The following is a 16,800-nucleotide window of genomic DNA, read 5'->3' as shown; positions in this document are numbered from 1 at the left end:
AATGATTTTTTTAACGGCATAACTAACGAGAAAATAGATTTATTTATTTAATTTTCCAAAAAATTATTGGGCGCCAAAAAAAACTTTTTTCCCAGGAAAATCGGTAAAATTAAACTTTTGTTAATATCAGACATCAGATCATTTCCGTTTTTAAAAGCAGCCGAAAAGTATGTTCAGAGTGATCAAGAGCACGTTGTTCGGGAATGAGAAGCATGAGAATTTGAAGATCTGCCTTTGAATTTGCAAAATACTGTTTTTTTTGGCTCCCATTATCTGCGCCACTGTTCTATTTTGCAAACGAGTGACTTTAGACACGATTTTATTACAAAAGAAATGCCTCACGTCCAAACTAAAAGAGAATATATAAAATATATGAATGTATAAAACTTGATATTTTCCATTATGCCCTATTAAGGCAGGCAATATGGAAAGTTAATGCGGGTAAAAGGAAACTCGAGTCTCGCAATAAAAACGTATCTAATTTAATATTAGTCCAGACGAAACATATAGAATTACTTAATGTTCGTATTATTTTTAGAAAAAAATGTAAACAACCCTAATAAATGTAAATAAATACAATAACGTCGTTTCAAATACTAGTAAATTCCATTAAGATATTCATAGTGCGAAGTTGTTTTTCAGTACGTTACGGGCAGTGGTTATAATAATTTAGAAATATGTATTTCCTTTTAATTACTCAACGCTTTTAGTATGTTGGTCGAAACGTAAAAAGTACTGATATAAAATTCTATATTTAAACTTGTCAAAAAGTACATAAATGTTTCAATCTTACTTAATAAACACATATTTTTATGAAAGATGTTTTTATAGTTTAAAAATATTTCGACTTTTATTTATAAACTGGGAAGATTTTAATTTTAGCAATAATAAGAATGTTTGTTACTCATCGCGACGAAAAAATTCTATTTTTAAATTTTATTTGTTAAATTCTATGCGTTTGAAAGTAAAGGTTGTCCCAAAAGTAACGCAAGATTTGAATTGAGCGCCATTTTCATTCCGAAGAGTTGGCAGCATTGTGCGGGGTCACATGTTGTAGTAAACACGTTGCTGTTAGACAAAATGGAGCGCTAGCGAGTGAAGCCTGTGAAATTTCATTACAAGTACGGAGAGTGTGTAGCCGAGACTGTGCGCAAATTACGTGGAATTTTCAGTAGAAGGAACGTCCCGAATGGAAGGAACAACTGTGAAAGAAAGCTACACACTCCATATTTGTAATGAATTTTCAAAATCTTCACTCACTCATCCGTCATACAGCGCTCCGTGCTACCAACTTTTCAGAATGAAAATGGCGCGCAATTCAAATCCTGCGTTATTTTTGAGACACCATTTATAAGTAGCGGAAATCAACAAAGTTGTACGTCGTTCAGGGTTGAAACCTTTGGCAGCAGCAGCTGTATTAAGAAATATGTATTCTATTTCGATTTATTTATTCTTCTAATGTTATCTCCAGATTTGTAAACACCCTCTATCGTGATATAAACAAATTACGATTTGAATAATTTAAAAGTGAACAAATAGCCATTTCTAATAATTAATATCAAGTTTTGAACCTTTTTTGTGTTTTAACACCATACCTATTATTTTCCCAGAAAAAATATTTACCTTGGTTTAATTGCATTTCAAATACAGATCGCTCGAGGGAAGAGTAGACCCTCTCCCGTCTCGGAATTTGAGGTGATGGGAAACTTCTTCCAGCATATTCTAAAACATAATTTGAATAACTGTAAGTAGGTACATAAGACACTATTTGTATTCAATGGATTAAAAATTACAGAGTATAATGCTATTTTCAAAAATATGTTCTTTAGTCCTTAATATCAAAGGACTTAAGCGAACATTTATAAATACACTATTAGTCAGTACTACAGTAAAGGTGCTACTTTCTGTATAAAAAAAAAACTATATAAAAATCTTACTTTCTCGTTCCTGTTGATTACGCTTTTGCATTTTTACAATCTTTGTAGATCCTGAAAAAAGTAATGCTTTTAGGGTAATTGTCAAATACCCAAATTCAACTACATCTACGGGGTATACATATTTTATTTTTTTAGTTATAGCTGAAAAATTATTTTTTTATATTTTCGGAATTTTTCAGTTGGATTTTTCCTCAAATATTGACGCTTCTTTTCGTAGATTTTTGTAAGTAGGATTCACTTCGGATATTCTCTGTAAAATTTTAAAAAGTTCAAGACATTTAACTTACAAACTATGTAGATTAGTGGTGTTTGACAAACAATTGATTTACGTCACCTGTGACATTTATCACGGGCTTTGGCAAAAGCAGAAAAATTGTTCAGCTGTTTTAATTGCTGCAAAATGTATTCATTTCTGTTGAAATCGTATTTGTTATTGTTGTTCATGTTCAAAGCCTAGTCCAGGTATGCATACAATTTTCACATGCCAATGTATGTAAACAAATTCCCGATGCGAAATCAAAAACATTTGCCCGTAACAAAACCACATATTAACGAAATGTTTTTGCATGAACAAAAATTTAACGCCAGACCTAGTCTGCCCACATCATAAAATATTATTTAGTTTCAATATTTCACAGCGTTATTACAAAGTGAAGCGAATGTAGGAATTTTTGCAGGCTGCATATTTCTGGATTTAGGAAGGGGAAATAAAAGGGGTTGGAGGATGACGTTTTTCAAAATGGAATACGTCTTGAAAATCTTGAGAGACGTGAAAATAAACGATAATGCTGAAAAGAAGCTGAGAAGTAATATCCGATATTAGACTTGTCTCCATCATTACCCAATTTTTCTAGCAGACAAACATTAAAATCTAGCAAGCAGCAGGACAGAATTATGTCTAAAAGGCATGAAAATTGAATTGTAGTATAAAACCGACAAATGCGGTAAAAAAATATAATTAATTTCAAAAACGCATTGTGACGTCATTCAGTGCGACAGAGAACACAACCTGCTTCTGGGTCGTCTGCTATCTAGTCTGCACTTCCCAATCAAGCGGATTTAATCCAACTAACTTGATTAAGAAAGAGACGACATGTTTTGATAACGAAAAAATGCCGATTTTTCGAAACGTTTAATATAACCGTAGACCCTGGTGTAAGAAGAATAAGCGCCGGTATGTAAATTGTTCGAGGGGGGATTTTTAAGTGAAATATTCACACAACATTTGATTTAAGGTATCGCACGTTTACGCAAGAAAATATTTCCTTCTTTCAAGAAAATTTTTTATTTAAATACTTTAAATTTCTACCCTGAAATATAATTTCTTTCTTTAAAAATAGGCAGCATTTAAAATAAATATTTGATGCTTACGGCTAAACGGATTCTATTCTTAATTTTATGATCTGCATAAATTTTATAGAAACATGTTTTGTATTGTATATTAATGTATCGTTTGTTTAATACAGAATTGGATAGTTTTCGCCAAATCATTGTATATACTTATTTGAAGAATATACATATTTGGATATAAATATTTCTCAGTAATAAAAAATATTTTGTTTCAAACGCACAAGACCTAGTACAACAGCTAGGATCGTTCGTAAGTTTAACCAACCAGACATAAGTCGGTTTGGGACTTACTGATGGTCCTCATCATTATGTCGTTAGAACGGTCCAGCTGCTTTAGTGTCGTTACTCACAAGGAGATGTATATACATAGAGCATAAGTGCTGGCTCCATCTATCGTGCTACTTCCCGCCTACGCCATTCTGTGACCTACAATTTTCTTTCAAGAAAACGTAAGTTTGATTATAATATGCTACATTTCTCTTGAATAATTCCTACATTAATACTAAATTTTAAATATACATATATATGTAAGGAACTGGTAGTTTTGAAACAAATATGTTTGCAGTTTGTGATGAATTGTAAGAGATATTGTAGTTAAAGTCCGAGATAATAAATTTCAAAACAATAAAAGATTTGAATCAAATTATATACTTATATTTACAAATAATATAAATTCTAAGAAAAATTATAGACTATTTCCTAGATCTTGTCGTCCAATATTAATAACACGTTTGCAATGACCAATGACAAAAAGTTACGTCTACGCTCGGAATAATGCGATCACTGATTGGTTGGACAGAATCTCCTGAAAAATCAAACCAATCACAGCCGGTGAAACAGAATGTTGTTTTAATGTAATCTTGATATTTTAATTTTACCGAAATTTAATTCATCAAGGAAACAAAAATACTGTTGCAAACAAAATTACTGGCCACTGGCTTGTGAACATTTATGAAGGCTCTGCATTAAGATAAATAAATGGCTAGAATAAATACTAGTAGATACATAAGTCCTTTTTATCTTTTAGTTTCTATTAAGACCGCAGATTCCCTATTTACACCAGACACAAAGAGTGTATTTTTAAACCTATCTACAGAAATATAATTTTTTTCAGAAAAATGGACTTATTCCGTTCTTGCACCAGAGTATTCAAGTGCTTGATACAGTGTTGCATATTTATGCTATTTCAGTTTGCGATTTTCGATTAGGCAAAATTAGTTTAATAAAAATAAGTTCATGTATAAAAAAGATTTAGTGACGTCATTTTATTTTCGTATTCTTCTCAGCAAACCCTTTCATTTGATATCATGGGAGTGCATAAAAAATAACTGGTCCGCCATCTTTGGGAGTCTGCCATATGTATTGGATTCAGAATGACGTCACTTAGCTAACCCTGCATTGTCATCCAAACTAAGCTGTTTTAAAATTTAATTGCAATAAAAGCTTGTAATAACAGTTAACTAACCCTTTTGGTTTTTTAATTGATTTTGTTCACAGGTAGAAAGATTCTAACAAGGGAAAAACTAGAACGGATAGAATCGTCGGGTTGAATTAGTCGAACTGTGTGACGTCACGAATGCTTTGCGAACGGTTTAGACCGTAGATATTAATGACGGTTGATATTAAAATGTATGGTCTCGTTAAGGATGAGGTTTGGGGGAGTGTTGTGTCGTTTCGTATTTGAGAGTTCCGTCGGTCGCAGATTGTCGCCAATCGGTGGCCCCGTCTAGCTTGTAGGATAGGGTTTGATTGCTGAATGCTGACTTCCGGTCTGGCTAGGGCGTAGGGCCTAGGGTACGGCAGGTGCCGAGGTGCGGGTGCAGGTGCCTCATTGCCACGCGTCGATCGGCAGCATCGACTAGCATCGATGATTGATGTTCACTAATTGAGCCGTTTTGTTTCTTAACCGCCAGATGGTCCGGCTATAGTCCGTGTCAACATCTTTGTTAGAAGTATCTCAAAGATAGATGACGTGACAATGGTAAGTGTATGGATCAGGGAATGGAACATCTCTGTTTGTGTAGTTTGGATGGTAGTTTGGATAGTTAATCAGTATCAGAAATGTCTTCAGGGTGTCGGCCGCGCCTGCGTGTGATGCTTTGTAGTGCGTGGCGTGGCGTGGCGGACGGCCAGCTTGCCAGCCAGCATGCGGAGGCAAGCGAGATGTGATTGGCGTGGCCGTGGCCCGCACCGCTCAATGCTAACCCCCTTAATAAAACCTTCTTACTTCTGTTCTGCAGTAGGACGGGTGGACGGGCCGACCGTAGTAAACATCAACTTCTTTCTGCGGTCTATCAGCAAAATTGATGATTATAAAATGGTGAGTGCGCGGTCTGCCAGTCATGTCGAGTATTGGATTGATGGGTGTCATTGTCATTGTGTCGAGTGTGTTGCAATTTTTTTTTTTTGTATATCCTGTTCTCGCCCATTGCCATTGCATTCACTTGCACAGGGCCAGCAGCCAACTGCGACTGATGGTGAATGATTGGTGATGTTGCAATGAGGGCACCAGCACCAGCGCGAGCATGCAGAGTGTAGCGCTCGCAATCGCCTGCGCTAGTGTCGCTGCAGCCCCGGTGACTATACGCTCGTAGATGTTTCATGTGCGTTTTGCATGGCCTTTGCCCACACCGAATACTCTCTCCTAATTCTCTCTACACACCTCTCACATGCAGGCAGATGTGTACCACGAGGCGGAAAATCCAGGATGAAATATACAAATTCCAGTTTTCGTTCTTCAACTTTCAAACAACAAATTTTACAAAAAGTCGCTAAGGGTTACAAAAAAATAAAACGCATTATTGTACATTAAAGTTTTTGTCCGTGATGGACGTCTGGCACCCATTGTTTAGTTCTTTTGAATACTATTTGTTCTTTATGATCCCAGAAGCAACTCAACTGGGCGCATCTCCTTCCATTAAAATGGTAGTGTAGTGCCGGTGTCCCGTCGCGTCGAGTTGATACCGCGTCGTGTTGCGTAGTGCAGTCGGTTACATCTAACGCAAGTTATTCAATAATTGTAATTAAAATTTGTACTTGTTGCAATAATAATTAGTTACTCATCCTACTATGTAAAATAATGTGTTTTCTTTTTGTGCAACCCTTACTTTGATCTGCAAAATGACACCCGATAGCTTTGCTTGCTTGCTTGAAATTGGATCCCGAACAAGATCCTCATTTTTTCGCCTCCTGGCACAAATCACGATATATGTTTCACTCGAGATATCTACGCAGATACTATACGTCAAGTTTAACCAACCAGGTAGATAAAATAAATCAACACCCTAAGCTTTCTGTATTTCCCGCTAGAAATTCTTTCACTTGGCTTTCGTAAAATCACTTAAACAATCTCAAAACTCAGATACATAATACGCTGCAATTCGGGAAGAAAGAGAAACCCAAGTTAAGAACCAACAATTTTGCAAATACTTCAGAAGAATTTGGATATATTAAAAAACTTTCCAAACCCTTTGCAGTTTATTAAAAATGTTTCGAAATTATTTTAATTATGTACTTTGAAAGTATGTTCGAATACATTTAGAACGGTAAAGGATAACAGTAAAATTTAATTCGAAGACCGTTTTGAACTCATAGTTTGTGCTGAAAATAGCAATACAGAAAGCTTAGCTTGCAACAAAGCATATCACCTTTTTGTTAGCAAAGTGATTGGTGTTGGTTAGCTGTCGTTTCCCGTCATTTCACTCTTTGTGTTACGTCACTGTAAATGTTTTATTTCACTTTAAAAAATATAGTGAAACGTAAAGATGTATGTATAATAAAAAATGTGAACTTATATTCTTTAACTATTGTATAAACAATAATGAACCGTATTTCTGATATATTTACACATGATTTATAATTTTAAATAAAGTAAATCATGCGAGTTTTTACCACCAAGTAAACAAAACTGTGACGTCTGTGTTTTAAAAAGTGTTTTTAGTTGCTTCTGATTTCTTTTTGCTTTAGTTGTCCTTAAAATGGCTTTAATCTGTTGTAACCAACAAAATTGATCGACTTCGACAAGGCATTGTGTTTTTAAACTGTAAACATACTTTTTCGAAGTTGCAGGTAATATATAAATTAACGTTAATTCAAGCCTTAATGTGAATCTATCATGAGTTTCCTTCCGATTGAAGACATTACTGCATGTTTAAGCTATGTGTATAATAATATAACAAAGCATGTGCACGCAGAATGGTTTTAACTAGATGGTTTAACGTTGTCCACAATAGTGCCCTGGTGTCGAATTAAAAAATTAATAGATTCACGAGAAATACCTACATTAAGAAGGTGAATAAATATTAATTAAATCTGAAGACTTTTTCTCTGCGTCAGAATTCAATAAGAACTATAAAGGTGATTTTATTAGCCATTTTTTGATCTAATAATTGGGAAACTTCAATGATATATTTTGTAAGGTACAGGGTGAACCAATAACTCTCACACCACATCTCACTTTATGAAATCTTAAAAAATATAATAACAAATGGAAAAGATGGCGATCAAAATGTATTTTTTTACATAAACATACATTTTTTATTTAATCACTTTTTAGTGCACATTTTTCTAATTTCCAATGTATATATTTTTAGCGATAGCCCTGATATCCACTAATTTTATAATTATATTTCATTTCAAAAAAGAATGTTAATTTACTTGGCTATAAAAAAAAATAGTATAATTATCTTAACAGTAGCCTCGGTTTAAAAATGCCAATTTCTGCATATATCTACCGCTTCTACATATATTGTTTTATTTATTTGAAATACTTTTTTATTAAATACAATCTAATTCCAAAATTAGTGGATATCATCTCTATCACTAAAAACATCATGTACAGTCGTTTACAGTTAGAGTGAACAAGAGTAAACAGTTTATTTTTTGTTACTCGGAAAAAAGTAATTGATATTAAAAATATGCTTGTCTTCAAAATAAAAAAATTTCTTTAGAATTAAAAGCCGAAATTTCTATTTGTAAACAAATAAGCCCACTTAAAAAATTTTGGCTAAAATAAATGATTGCAAATTATCGTTAAGACGACCAGAGTAGTTACGAGTTGTTAGAAAGTCACATATTCAAAGGATTCTGAAAGAAAAAAATGTTTGTTTATTAAGCCATGAACAGTGGACTCTGATACAAAAATTTTCACAAGCGGGAAAAAGTCGTTCGTCATAAAAAGCGGCAAATTAAATACATTTTTTTCGTACCTTTTGAACGAATTAAAGATGCGGTTTTCTCCTTTCGGTTTTATTTAATTTTCAGGGTTTACCATAAAACAAGCAAAATTGATTATCAAAATATATAAAACGAAAAATAAAGTATTTAGCTCTTGCCCGCTCTAACCGTAGTATAAAGTATATATTTTCAGTTTCAGAGTTCTTCTGAAGAAAAAAGCGTCAAGATGTCTAAATCGGCGACATGGCAACGAGTTCGGAAATTGTTCGACCAATATATTTTAGTCAAAAAAAGCGTGGATAAACGAAACAGACATTTAGAAAATATCGTTGTCATTTCTTTGTTTTTCTGTTGAAATAACTGAAGTCCTCTTAAAAAGTACTAATTGGCCAATTTTTTATTTTTGTGTGAGTTGTTTGACCGGCCTTGTACCTGCAAGAATATAAAAAAATAAATCGATGCCAGGGTTCTAGAACTAGCGACTCGTATCGTGAAAGCGCCGGCAATGTCGATGCAAAAAAAATTCATGCTCCCTACAAAATTTTCAGGAGTACAGCGTACAGCTAACGTTTCGGGAGCAGTGGCTGGACGAGAGGCTGAAATTCAATGACTTCGGGGGAAAACTAAAATACCTGACGCTCACAGAGGCGAACAGGGTCTGGATGCCCGACCTGTTTTTCTCGAACGAGAAAGAGGGTCACTTTCACAACATCATCATGCCCAACGTCTACATCCGCATTTTTCCATACGGATCTGTATTGTACAGCATAAGGTCTGTATACAAATTCATTAATTACTTCTGGCTCTCGGCTGCGTGAAAATGTAAACAACTCTCTTCTTTCACGCCATTCACGCGCTTCTCTGTTACCTACACCTCGTAATTTATCAAATTAATTCAGGTAAACCTCCCGGTTATTGACACGTCGGGCCATTCTAACCCCAATGCCAAATTTATATTTGCAGAAAAGCATTTTTTAAATAAAAATCGTAGCTTTGCATTCATTTAGCACCAACAGTGTATCCTATAGTACCTTGACTCGCTGAATCCGAATCCATAGTTAGAATTCCCTTAATCACTGATTGTACAGTCAATGAAGTACTATTAGATTTTTTCTATGCAGATATACTTAAAGATAAGAATCCTGGATGACTTTATAACATAACTCTGCCGCAGATCATCAAGTCAAAGTACTATAAGGAACATTGGTCTAGTTTACGGCCAAACCCATTTTTTTATGGCGCTGTGTTATTGGTCCCTTGTGGATGAAGTTTAAACGGTTTTAAGGAGGTATATCGGGGTCCGAGGGAAGTTAGGAGCGCAGGGGGGGGGGTCTTATGCTTTTCTTATGGGACTAAAACCCGCTGCCAATTTGAAAAAATTAAATTCTATTGAAATTATTTGCGATAAACCATTATCTATATAGCAAAGAAATCTACTCATATGCACATAGCCTACATATTGACTAATTAACAACATAAAAATATCATATTTAAGTAGTTTTAAATTATATTTAATGAACGCATAAAGACTATGTAGATGTGGCAACAGCGCTAATAATTGACTAGCAGTTGTACACACTGCGAACCTACAGACCTCGGACATCGGAGATATTGCGCGTCAAATTCGGGTAAAGATGCGTACGCGTTCAAAAATGTATTGTGTGTAAACTATGTACAATATAATTATTATATATAGCAAATATATCGTATTATCCTCGCGAAGATTTGTATCCTTTATTTAAAATCCGTAAATCATGTGAACTGGTAAAACAACGAGAATTATGTTAATTTAGTTCTAAAGAAATGAAATGACACTCGCGCCCATCTCTCGTCCAAGTCAAAGAAAATGTTGGATGCAATTTTGAAGGTTCTGTGATAGAAATTACATTATTACTCACTGTTCGTGTTTTTAATCTCTATTTTAGTAATGTTACAAAAGTTTTGCAACTATAACTAATTTTTTAGATATAAAGTTTGCTGAGAAATATTTATGTTCCTTTGTTATTCCGTACAAATGCTTTTATCTCAAGTATTACTAATTATATTAATCAAGTAAAGAAAACTTTATGTAACCCTAAATATTGCTGGGTAATGATTACGATGTTTTTATAAACCATTAAATATATTAAAAGGATTTATCAACTGTATTTTTTATTCCAATAAATATATCACAGCTTCCTAGTCTTTTTTAATTAATCTAGTTTTTTAAAAACATTACAAAAAATCATCTGTTGTGGATAATTTATTGTTGATAACAATGTACATGGGATTTAGGAAAAATGTATATGTTTGAAATCAATTTCGTTTTTATCAAGTCTTTCAAATGTATTCCCTCCTTGCTGTCAGCTGATTGCGACGTTGCCACATTAATCCTCAAGTCAGACAGAAATGCAATTATTGGTTTCTGTTTCTAATTAATACAGCTGTACTATGTTCAAAACTTACATTAGTTTTACATCAAAAATAAGATAATACTGTGTACTATCTATGGAAAAGTTTTGTTTCACAATTTCTACATTTTTTTCTCAGTTATGGGCAAAAAAAGAGCCGCACCGTCCATCTTCGCCATATAAACCTATGTTAAAATGAACAACTTTCAACAACAATATCTAAAAATCTAGATTCAAAAAAAATTTCAAAAAAATATGACGCACAGAGGGAGCACTGTGTAATACGCTATATAAATTTCAAGTACATCTGTGCATTTGAGTAAACCCGATATACCTCCTTAAAGAATATAACACCGAGTTATAATTAAGTGTTATTGGTCCGTTATGGACGAAGTTTTAAAACAGTTTTAAAGAATATAACACCGAATTGACGCCTTGAGAATCTATTGCAAGACATTGTTAAAGTTGTTTTAATGTTATACTATTGTTTAGTTACATACATCCTTTCTATTCTCCTCATCTTGCTCCATCAGATTTCCTTAGATTCAAAATCAAAGCTTACAAAATAAAAGAAATTACAGTAATAGCTAAAAATATATATATTAGTATAAATATTTTCTACGATTCATTTTGTATTGTTTTTGTTTGTGGTCCGAACTACGTCCCGTTCGCAAGCTGTCGACCGACAGTAGTTAAAAAAAGATTTTTAAATGTCGTGTCTCTTGCTCTTTATATGAAGTGTTATTAGTGGAAAATTTTTCTGTGCGACATTTTGTTTACAGTACGTGCTTTTTAAAAGCAAATCACAATAATTGTATCGACACTTAGTTACGAATGAGATTCCTCTTGCACGTGGCGGAATAAATAATTTCTTATTGAATATTAATGGAACATTTTCCAGCAACAACGTGGTAATTAAAAAATCCAAATAATTTTGCTCGGTTATTTGCCTCGGCAGATTCTAATTAAATTGTCTCCAAGGCCAGCTTATACATTAATAGAAAATTCGTCTTGAAAGATATTCTGCATAACTTCACACGTCAACTCGATGATGGGTATCAGGGAAATAAAAATACTCTAACTAGAAACCTGTCGATAAAATTATTGCGATATGCTTCTAAAAAACACCTACAGAAATTCTGTTTGTGAGGAAAATCTGTTCCTTTCACCTCCTACACTCCTTAGCCATGACAGTGGTACAATAATTGTTTTCCTTTTGTCGACGATAAGTGGAAGATATTCCTTGGAAGTATATGTAATCTCAATTAACGGTTTCAGTATGTCAAGTATGCGTTCCTCAATTAACAATATTTATTGACAGAATTTTAAGAAGAGTTTTTGAATTTATTTGAATTAGTAGTGAAGACAAGTAACAATAATTGTTGTTTAAGGCTTTTAAGACAAGGAATAACACTCGATATATAAAATACGTTGAAACAAGATTTGCATTTTACTTGTCCATATGAATTAACAACCACAAGTATACCTAAGCAACCAAATGACATGATAACTTTCCAATCAAGTGACAACTAAAAACTAATGACGACATTATCATATTTTTTTAGCTACGTAAGCTTCGAATTTTATGTCCCGTGTTGTATAGAAACTATCTTATTTTGAAATATATGTACACATCTTGCCGACACCTTGTACAATTCAGTGTCTTCCGTTTAACACGATTTTATTTTTCAGAATTTCGCTTACCCTTTCTTGCCCCATGAATTTAAAATTGTACCCGCTAGATCGGCAGATTTGCTCTTTGCGAATGGCTAGCTGTGAGTTTATAAATAAATACAAAAGCCGGTTTGCTAATTGTTTGAATTTTCAGACGGCTGGACCACGGACGACTTGGTTTTTCTTTGGAAAGAAGGGGACCCTGTCCAGGTGGTGAAAAACCTACACCTACCTAGGTTCACTTTGGAAAAGTTTTTGACTGATTATTGCAACAGCAAAACTAACACAGGTACTGCGATAAAGTAACGGATAAATTCCATTGAGAATTCAAATTTTGTCTTCATTTTCAGGCGAATACAGTTGTCTGAAAGTGGATCTTCTATTTAAAAGAGAGTTCAGCTACTATCTTATCCAAATCTACATCCCTTGCTGCATGTTAGTTATAGTGTCCTGGGTATCCTTTTGGCTAGACCAAGGAGCAGTACCAGCCAGGGTGTCACTAGGTAAGATCCTTAATAAATTTTCCCGCTGTTTTATTTGAAACCCATCCACCGCACCAAATATTTTTCATTGCTTATTTGATTTAGTAGGAAACTGGTTGATAGATTAAAAAGGACAACCAGTTTCTTTTGTTCAGGGTTCTTCCACAGTGTCTTGTTTTCAGGGGTTACAACGCTCTTGACTATGGCTACCCAAACCTCGGGAATAAACGCTTCTTTGCCGCCGGTTTCATACACGAAGGCTATCGACGTCTGGACGGGCGTCTGCCTGACTTTCGTGTTCGGGGCCTTGTTGGAATTTGCGTTGGTGAACTATGCCTCTCGTTCTGATATGCACCGGGAAAACATGAAGAAGCAGAGAAGGCAGTGTGAGCTGGAGCACGCCGCTTCTCTGGACGCCACTTCGGACCTTATCGATACGGAAAGTAACGCTACTTTTGCAATGGTAAAAAAATCTAATTTATCTTTTTATCCGTGTTTAAATGTTGTGTGTCTAAAGTGTTTAAAAATTAAGTAGTCACGCCTTTTCCGTATAAAGTTTGAAAAAATTCATTAGGAAACGTAGTTCAGAATTACAATGTATGCCCATGTTCCAAATTTGAAAGCAATTAATTGGACTACTTCGATTTTTTTAATGTTTGTATAAGAAATCGTAAAAAAGGAATTTAGAACTAAAATTTATGTTTATGTCATTTTTGATTTTTCAATGATTAATCCAATAAAAAAACATCAAAGATAAATTTTAATTATTTAAAAACTTTCCTTAATACAATAATTTTTTGATGTTTTAAACGAAATTTTGCTTGAAAATGATGTTTTAAGTTATGATTATCTGGAAACGCCCTGTAAGTATTAAATGCTGGAAATTGAATGCTTATACGTATTTGCCAGCTTCATTCCCATATTCCTAATTTCGCGTCAGTCGATAAAGAACGTCAGAATTCACTGCAATAATATTTTGAGGAATTCCGACGAAACATGATAAATATAAAACGTAAATAGGTATGCTATTTATGCCTATATTTGATATTTATATATTTTAAATAGAATTTCACCAAAGGAAGCGACCCTACTGGTGCATGAATTGCAAAGAAGCTTACGGAGTTTACCGTTAGCCGTGCCGGCGTGCCGCACAACGAAATCCTGAATATTTTCATTGCCTTCATTTCATTGCATTGTTAAAATACAATAAAATATGTTCTTGATTTTCGTTTATCTCCTCTTCTCTAATAATGCCCGTAAAAGGTGAACCAATTTCAACACTTGAGTTTTCCGTATTTGCTAAAGAGGCAGATAAAAAGTAAATAAATCTTGTAATAAGTTTTTTTGCTTAAAATCTAACCAATACATTTTTCGAAATTCAAAAGTTTCGCGAAACGAGAGATAACTGAAGGTTCTTAAAAAATATATTTATTTTCAGGCTTTCACAGTTTTTTTCAAATTAAATATTTTAGATAGTGATAAAATCTGTTTCTATTTATTTATCAGCAGTTCGAGTGGTTGACGATGGTAAATTGAAAACGAAAAGCCGGACGGTAAAAATCAAAAAGTGTATCACAATGTTTCAATGGTTTACAATGGCGTAACTAATGTGTTTAACTTGAGCCACCCTGTACCTTTAACTATTTCAATATCCCCTTATTAAGTATATTTATCTTAAGACGGGTATCCACTTGTGGCAATGCTCCGTAACGTAACAACGAACATGTTACGGCCTGTTGCAAAAGGTGACACGGTTCGCTGCGAAAGTATGTGTTGTTTTGGTTGTATCATTCATTCTGTGACGTAACAAAATAAGGTTAGGAGACGACACAGGAACATAAACTCGCAGTATGAACCTGATCGCGATAATGGATTCGTCACTGCAATTGCAGTTAGCAGCAGCGTCCTATATTTTGATTCATCATACAATTTTGAAGAATAAGAATCGGAAATCTCCGGAAATCTTTTCTTTACTCCACTCCATGGCACAAACACAGAAAAACACACTCTTCCTAGTCACTGTAGAAAACAGACTGACCCCAGACCATATACAAAAGACTGACGAAACAGAAAGTGAGACAAAATCACATGTGCAACAGGCAACGTTACGGCCAAAAAGGTAACCCCGTCTCAACATGTGGCAGAAAGTACTGTTGCATCCCTTTGATGCGACGACTAACAACCGACAACTGATGGTTAGTCCCGGATTAGTTACGCGTGTCAAATTTGTTGTTACACGTACCATGCAACAATTTTCCGTCTCCACTAGCTGTAACGTAACATGTTCGGTGTTACGTTACGGGGCATTTGACACAAATGGATACCCGCCTTTAGGCACAGTGTATACTTTTAATGGCTAATTAAATTGTAAAGCGAAACAGGTAAATTCTACAAAATCTTGGCGGAACCAGTTTCTAGATGACATATACGGGCTGTTAATTAAAAAAATATATAATTTTGGATTGTAACTGGAAAACTACTATTTAAATAAAAACGCATTACAAACAATTCACTAATAAAAGAATAACTGCTATTACACGTTACAAGCATGTACAAAAATTAAAAAGCATTTAGTAAATGAATGAATATATCGAGATACGTTCATCACGACTTTATTTTTTGCTTCTCCTCGGTAAATACGAGAAATCCCCCAAAGGTGTCGAAATTGGCCCGCCCGCTGTTTTATATTCAACTTAATGAAGTTATGTTGCGGAGGCGCTCCGCCTGAAAGTGTTGTTTATTTTTCAGAAGCCACTTGTGCGACATCCAGGAGACCCAATGAGCTTGGAGAAAGTCCGTCAGTGCGAAATCCACATGCAACCCGCGCGCCCGAATTGCTGCAGATCTTGGTTGTCAAAGTTCCCCACCAGATCGAAACGCATAGATGTAATTTCACGAATTACATTTCCATTAGTTTTTGCGTTGTTCAATGTCATATACTGGTCAACATACCTTTTCCGAGAAGAAGCAGAAGAATCATAAACACCAACAAAAAAAGAATTCATAATTGTGATTTTTCATAAATGTAAATATACAGTTACTAAGGTCTTCAGTTTTATTTGTTGTGTTTGATGTTATTATGATAAAAATTGCATTATTCCGTCTGCATTGTTAATCTACAGGTTAGATATCGCACTCGTATAATAAATTTTCTATATAATGTTAAATTCCACCGCGATTTTCTTTGGAGAGGTAGATAACTCATTATTTATTATTGTACACCGTTAGCAAAAAATTAAGGCGAAGCTCTTCAAACGCCTTTTACATTATTTTATCAAAACAAATAATTTTAAGGTTCATCATCATCATCCAACAACATGAACTACTAGATAACTGAGAGACCACCAAGAGTATGCTCACAACATTACGTATAATTAATTAGTCATTTTAACATTTGTGTTGTTTGTTAATAAAAATAAATAAAAACAAATTTGAAAATTGTAATTTCTTTGTACTTCTTCGCTATTTTACTTTACTACGAATTAAGTATTAGTCCACATTCACTGTCTCAAACTACCTAAAGTTTGTAGTTTGTAGTCCATAGAGACGGACGTCAGTGAAAAAACTGATCCATAAACCAAAACGGGGAAGAAAAATATTAAGCAAAGGAACTAAAATAAAAAAAAACAAAATACTATATATACGAACGAAAAAAATAATACCCACAATAATTTCCTATAAAATGACATTCATAAGATTTGTGGATAATCGTGAGAAAGTAGACGTCAAAAGTTGGTAAGTGGGTAATAAAAAGAGCCAAAGAAAAATATGGTTTTGGTTTACAGCAGGGCA

General features: G+C 34.1%; 1 protein-coding gene across 3 annotated transcripts in view; it reads left to right on the top strand.

Moving 5' to 3' along the window:
* The window catches only part of LOC108916236 (glutamate-gated chloride channel), a 30,212-nt gene extending 13,760 nt beyond the window's left edge, over positions 1 to 16,452 (top strand). The window contains exons 3-9 of one of the 3 annotated variants that reach the window (XM_018722462.1): positions 5,201 to 5,268; positions 9,011 to 9,234; positions 12,545 to 12,627; positions 12,681 to 12,815; positions 12,877 to 13,029; positions 13,191 to 13,471; positions 15,757 to 16,452. In XM_018722462.1, coding sequence (XP_018577978.1) covers positions 5,201 to 5,268; positions 9,011 to 9,234; positions 12,545 to 12,627; positions 12,681 to 12,815; positions 12,877 to 13,029; positions 13,191 to 13,471; positions 15,757 to 15,990 — 1,178 coding nt within the window. In that variant the 3' untranslated portion in view covers positions 15,991 to 16,452. Of the gene's footprint in view, positions 1 to 5,200; positions 5,269 to 5,527; positions 5,608 to 9,010; positions 9,235 to 12,544; positions 12,628 to 12,680; positions 12,816 to 12,876; positions 13,030 to 13,190; positions 13,472 to 15,756 lie in introns of all 3 variants that reach the window. The other 2 variants (XM_018722447.1, XM_018722454.1) reach the window with 2 other exon arrangements.
* Positions 16,453 to 16,800: the final 348 nt, after the last annotated feature.

This window comes from Anoplophora glabripennis, unplaced genomic scaffold, assembly GCF_000390285.2.
Source record: "Anoplophora glabripennis isolate ALB-LARVAE unplaced genomic scaffold, Agla_2.0 scaffold2, whole genome shotgun sequence".
NCBI classification, from domain to species: Eukaryota; Metazoa; Arthropoda; class Insecta; order Coleoptera; family Cerambycidae; genus Anoplophora; species Anoplophora glabripennis.
Note: the sequence above shows the minus strand (reverse complement) of the source record. Positions and strands in the feature narration are given on the sequence as shown.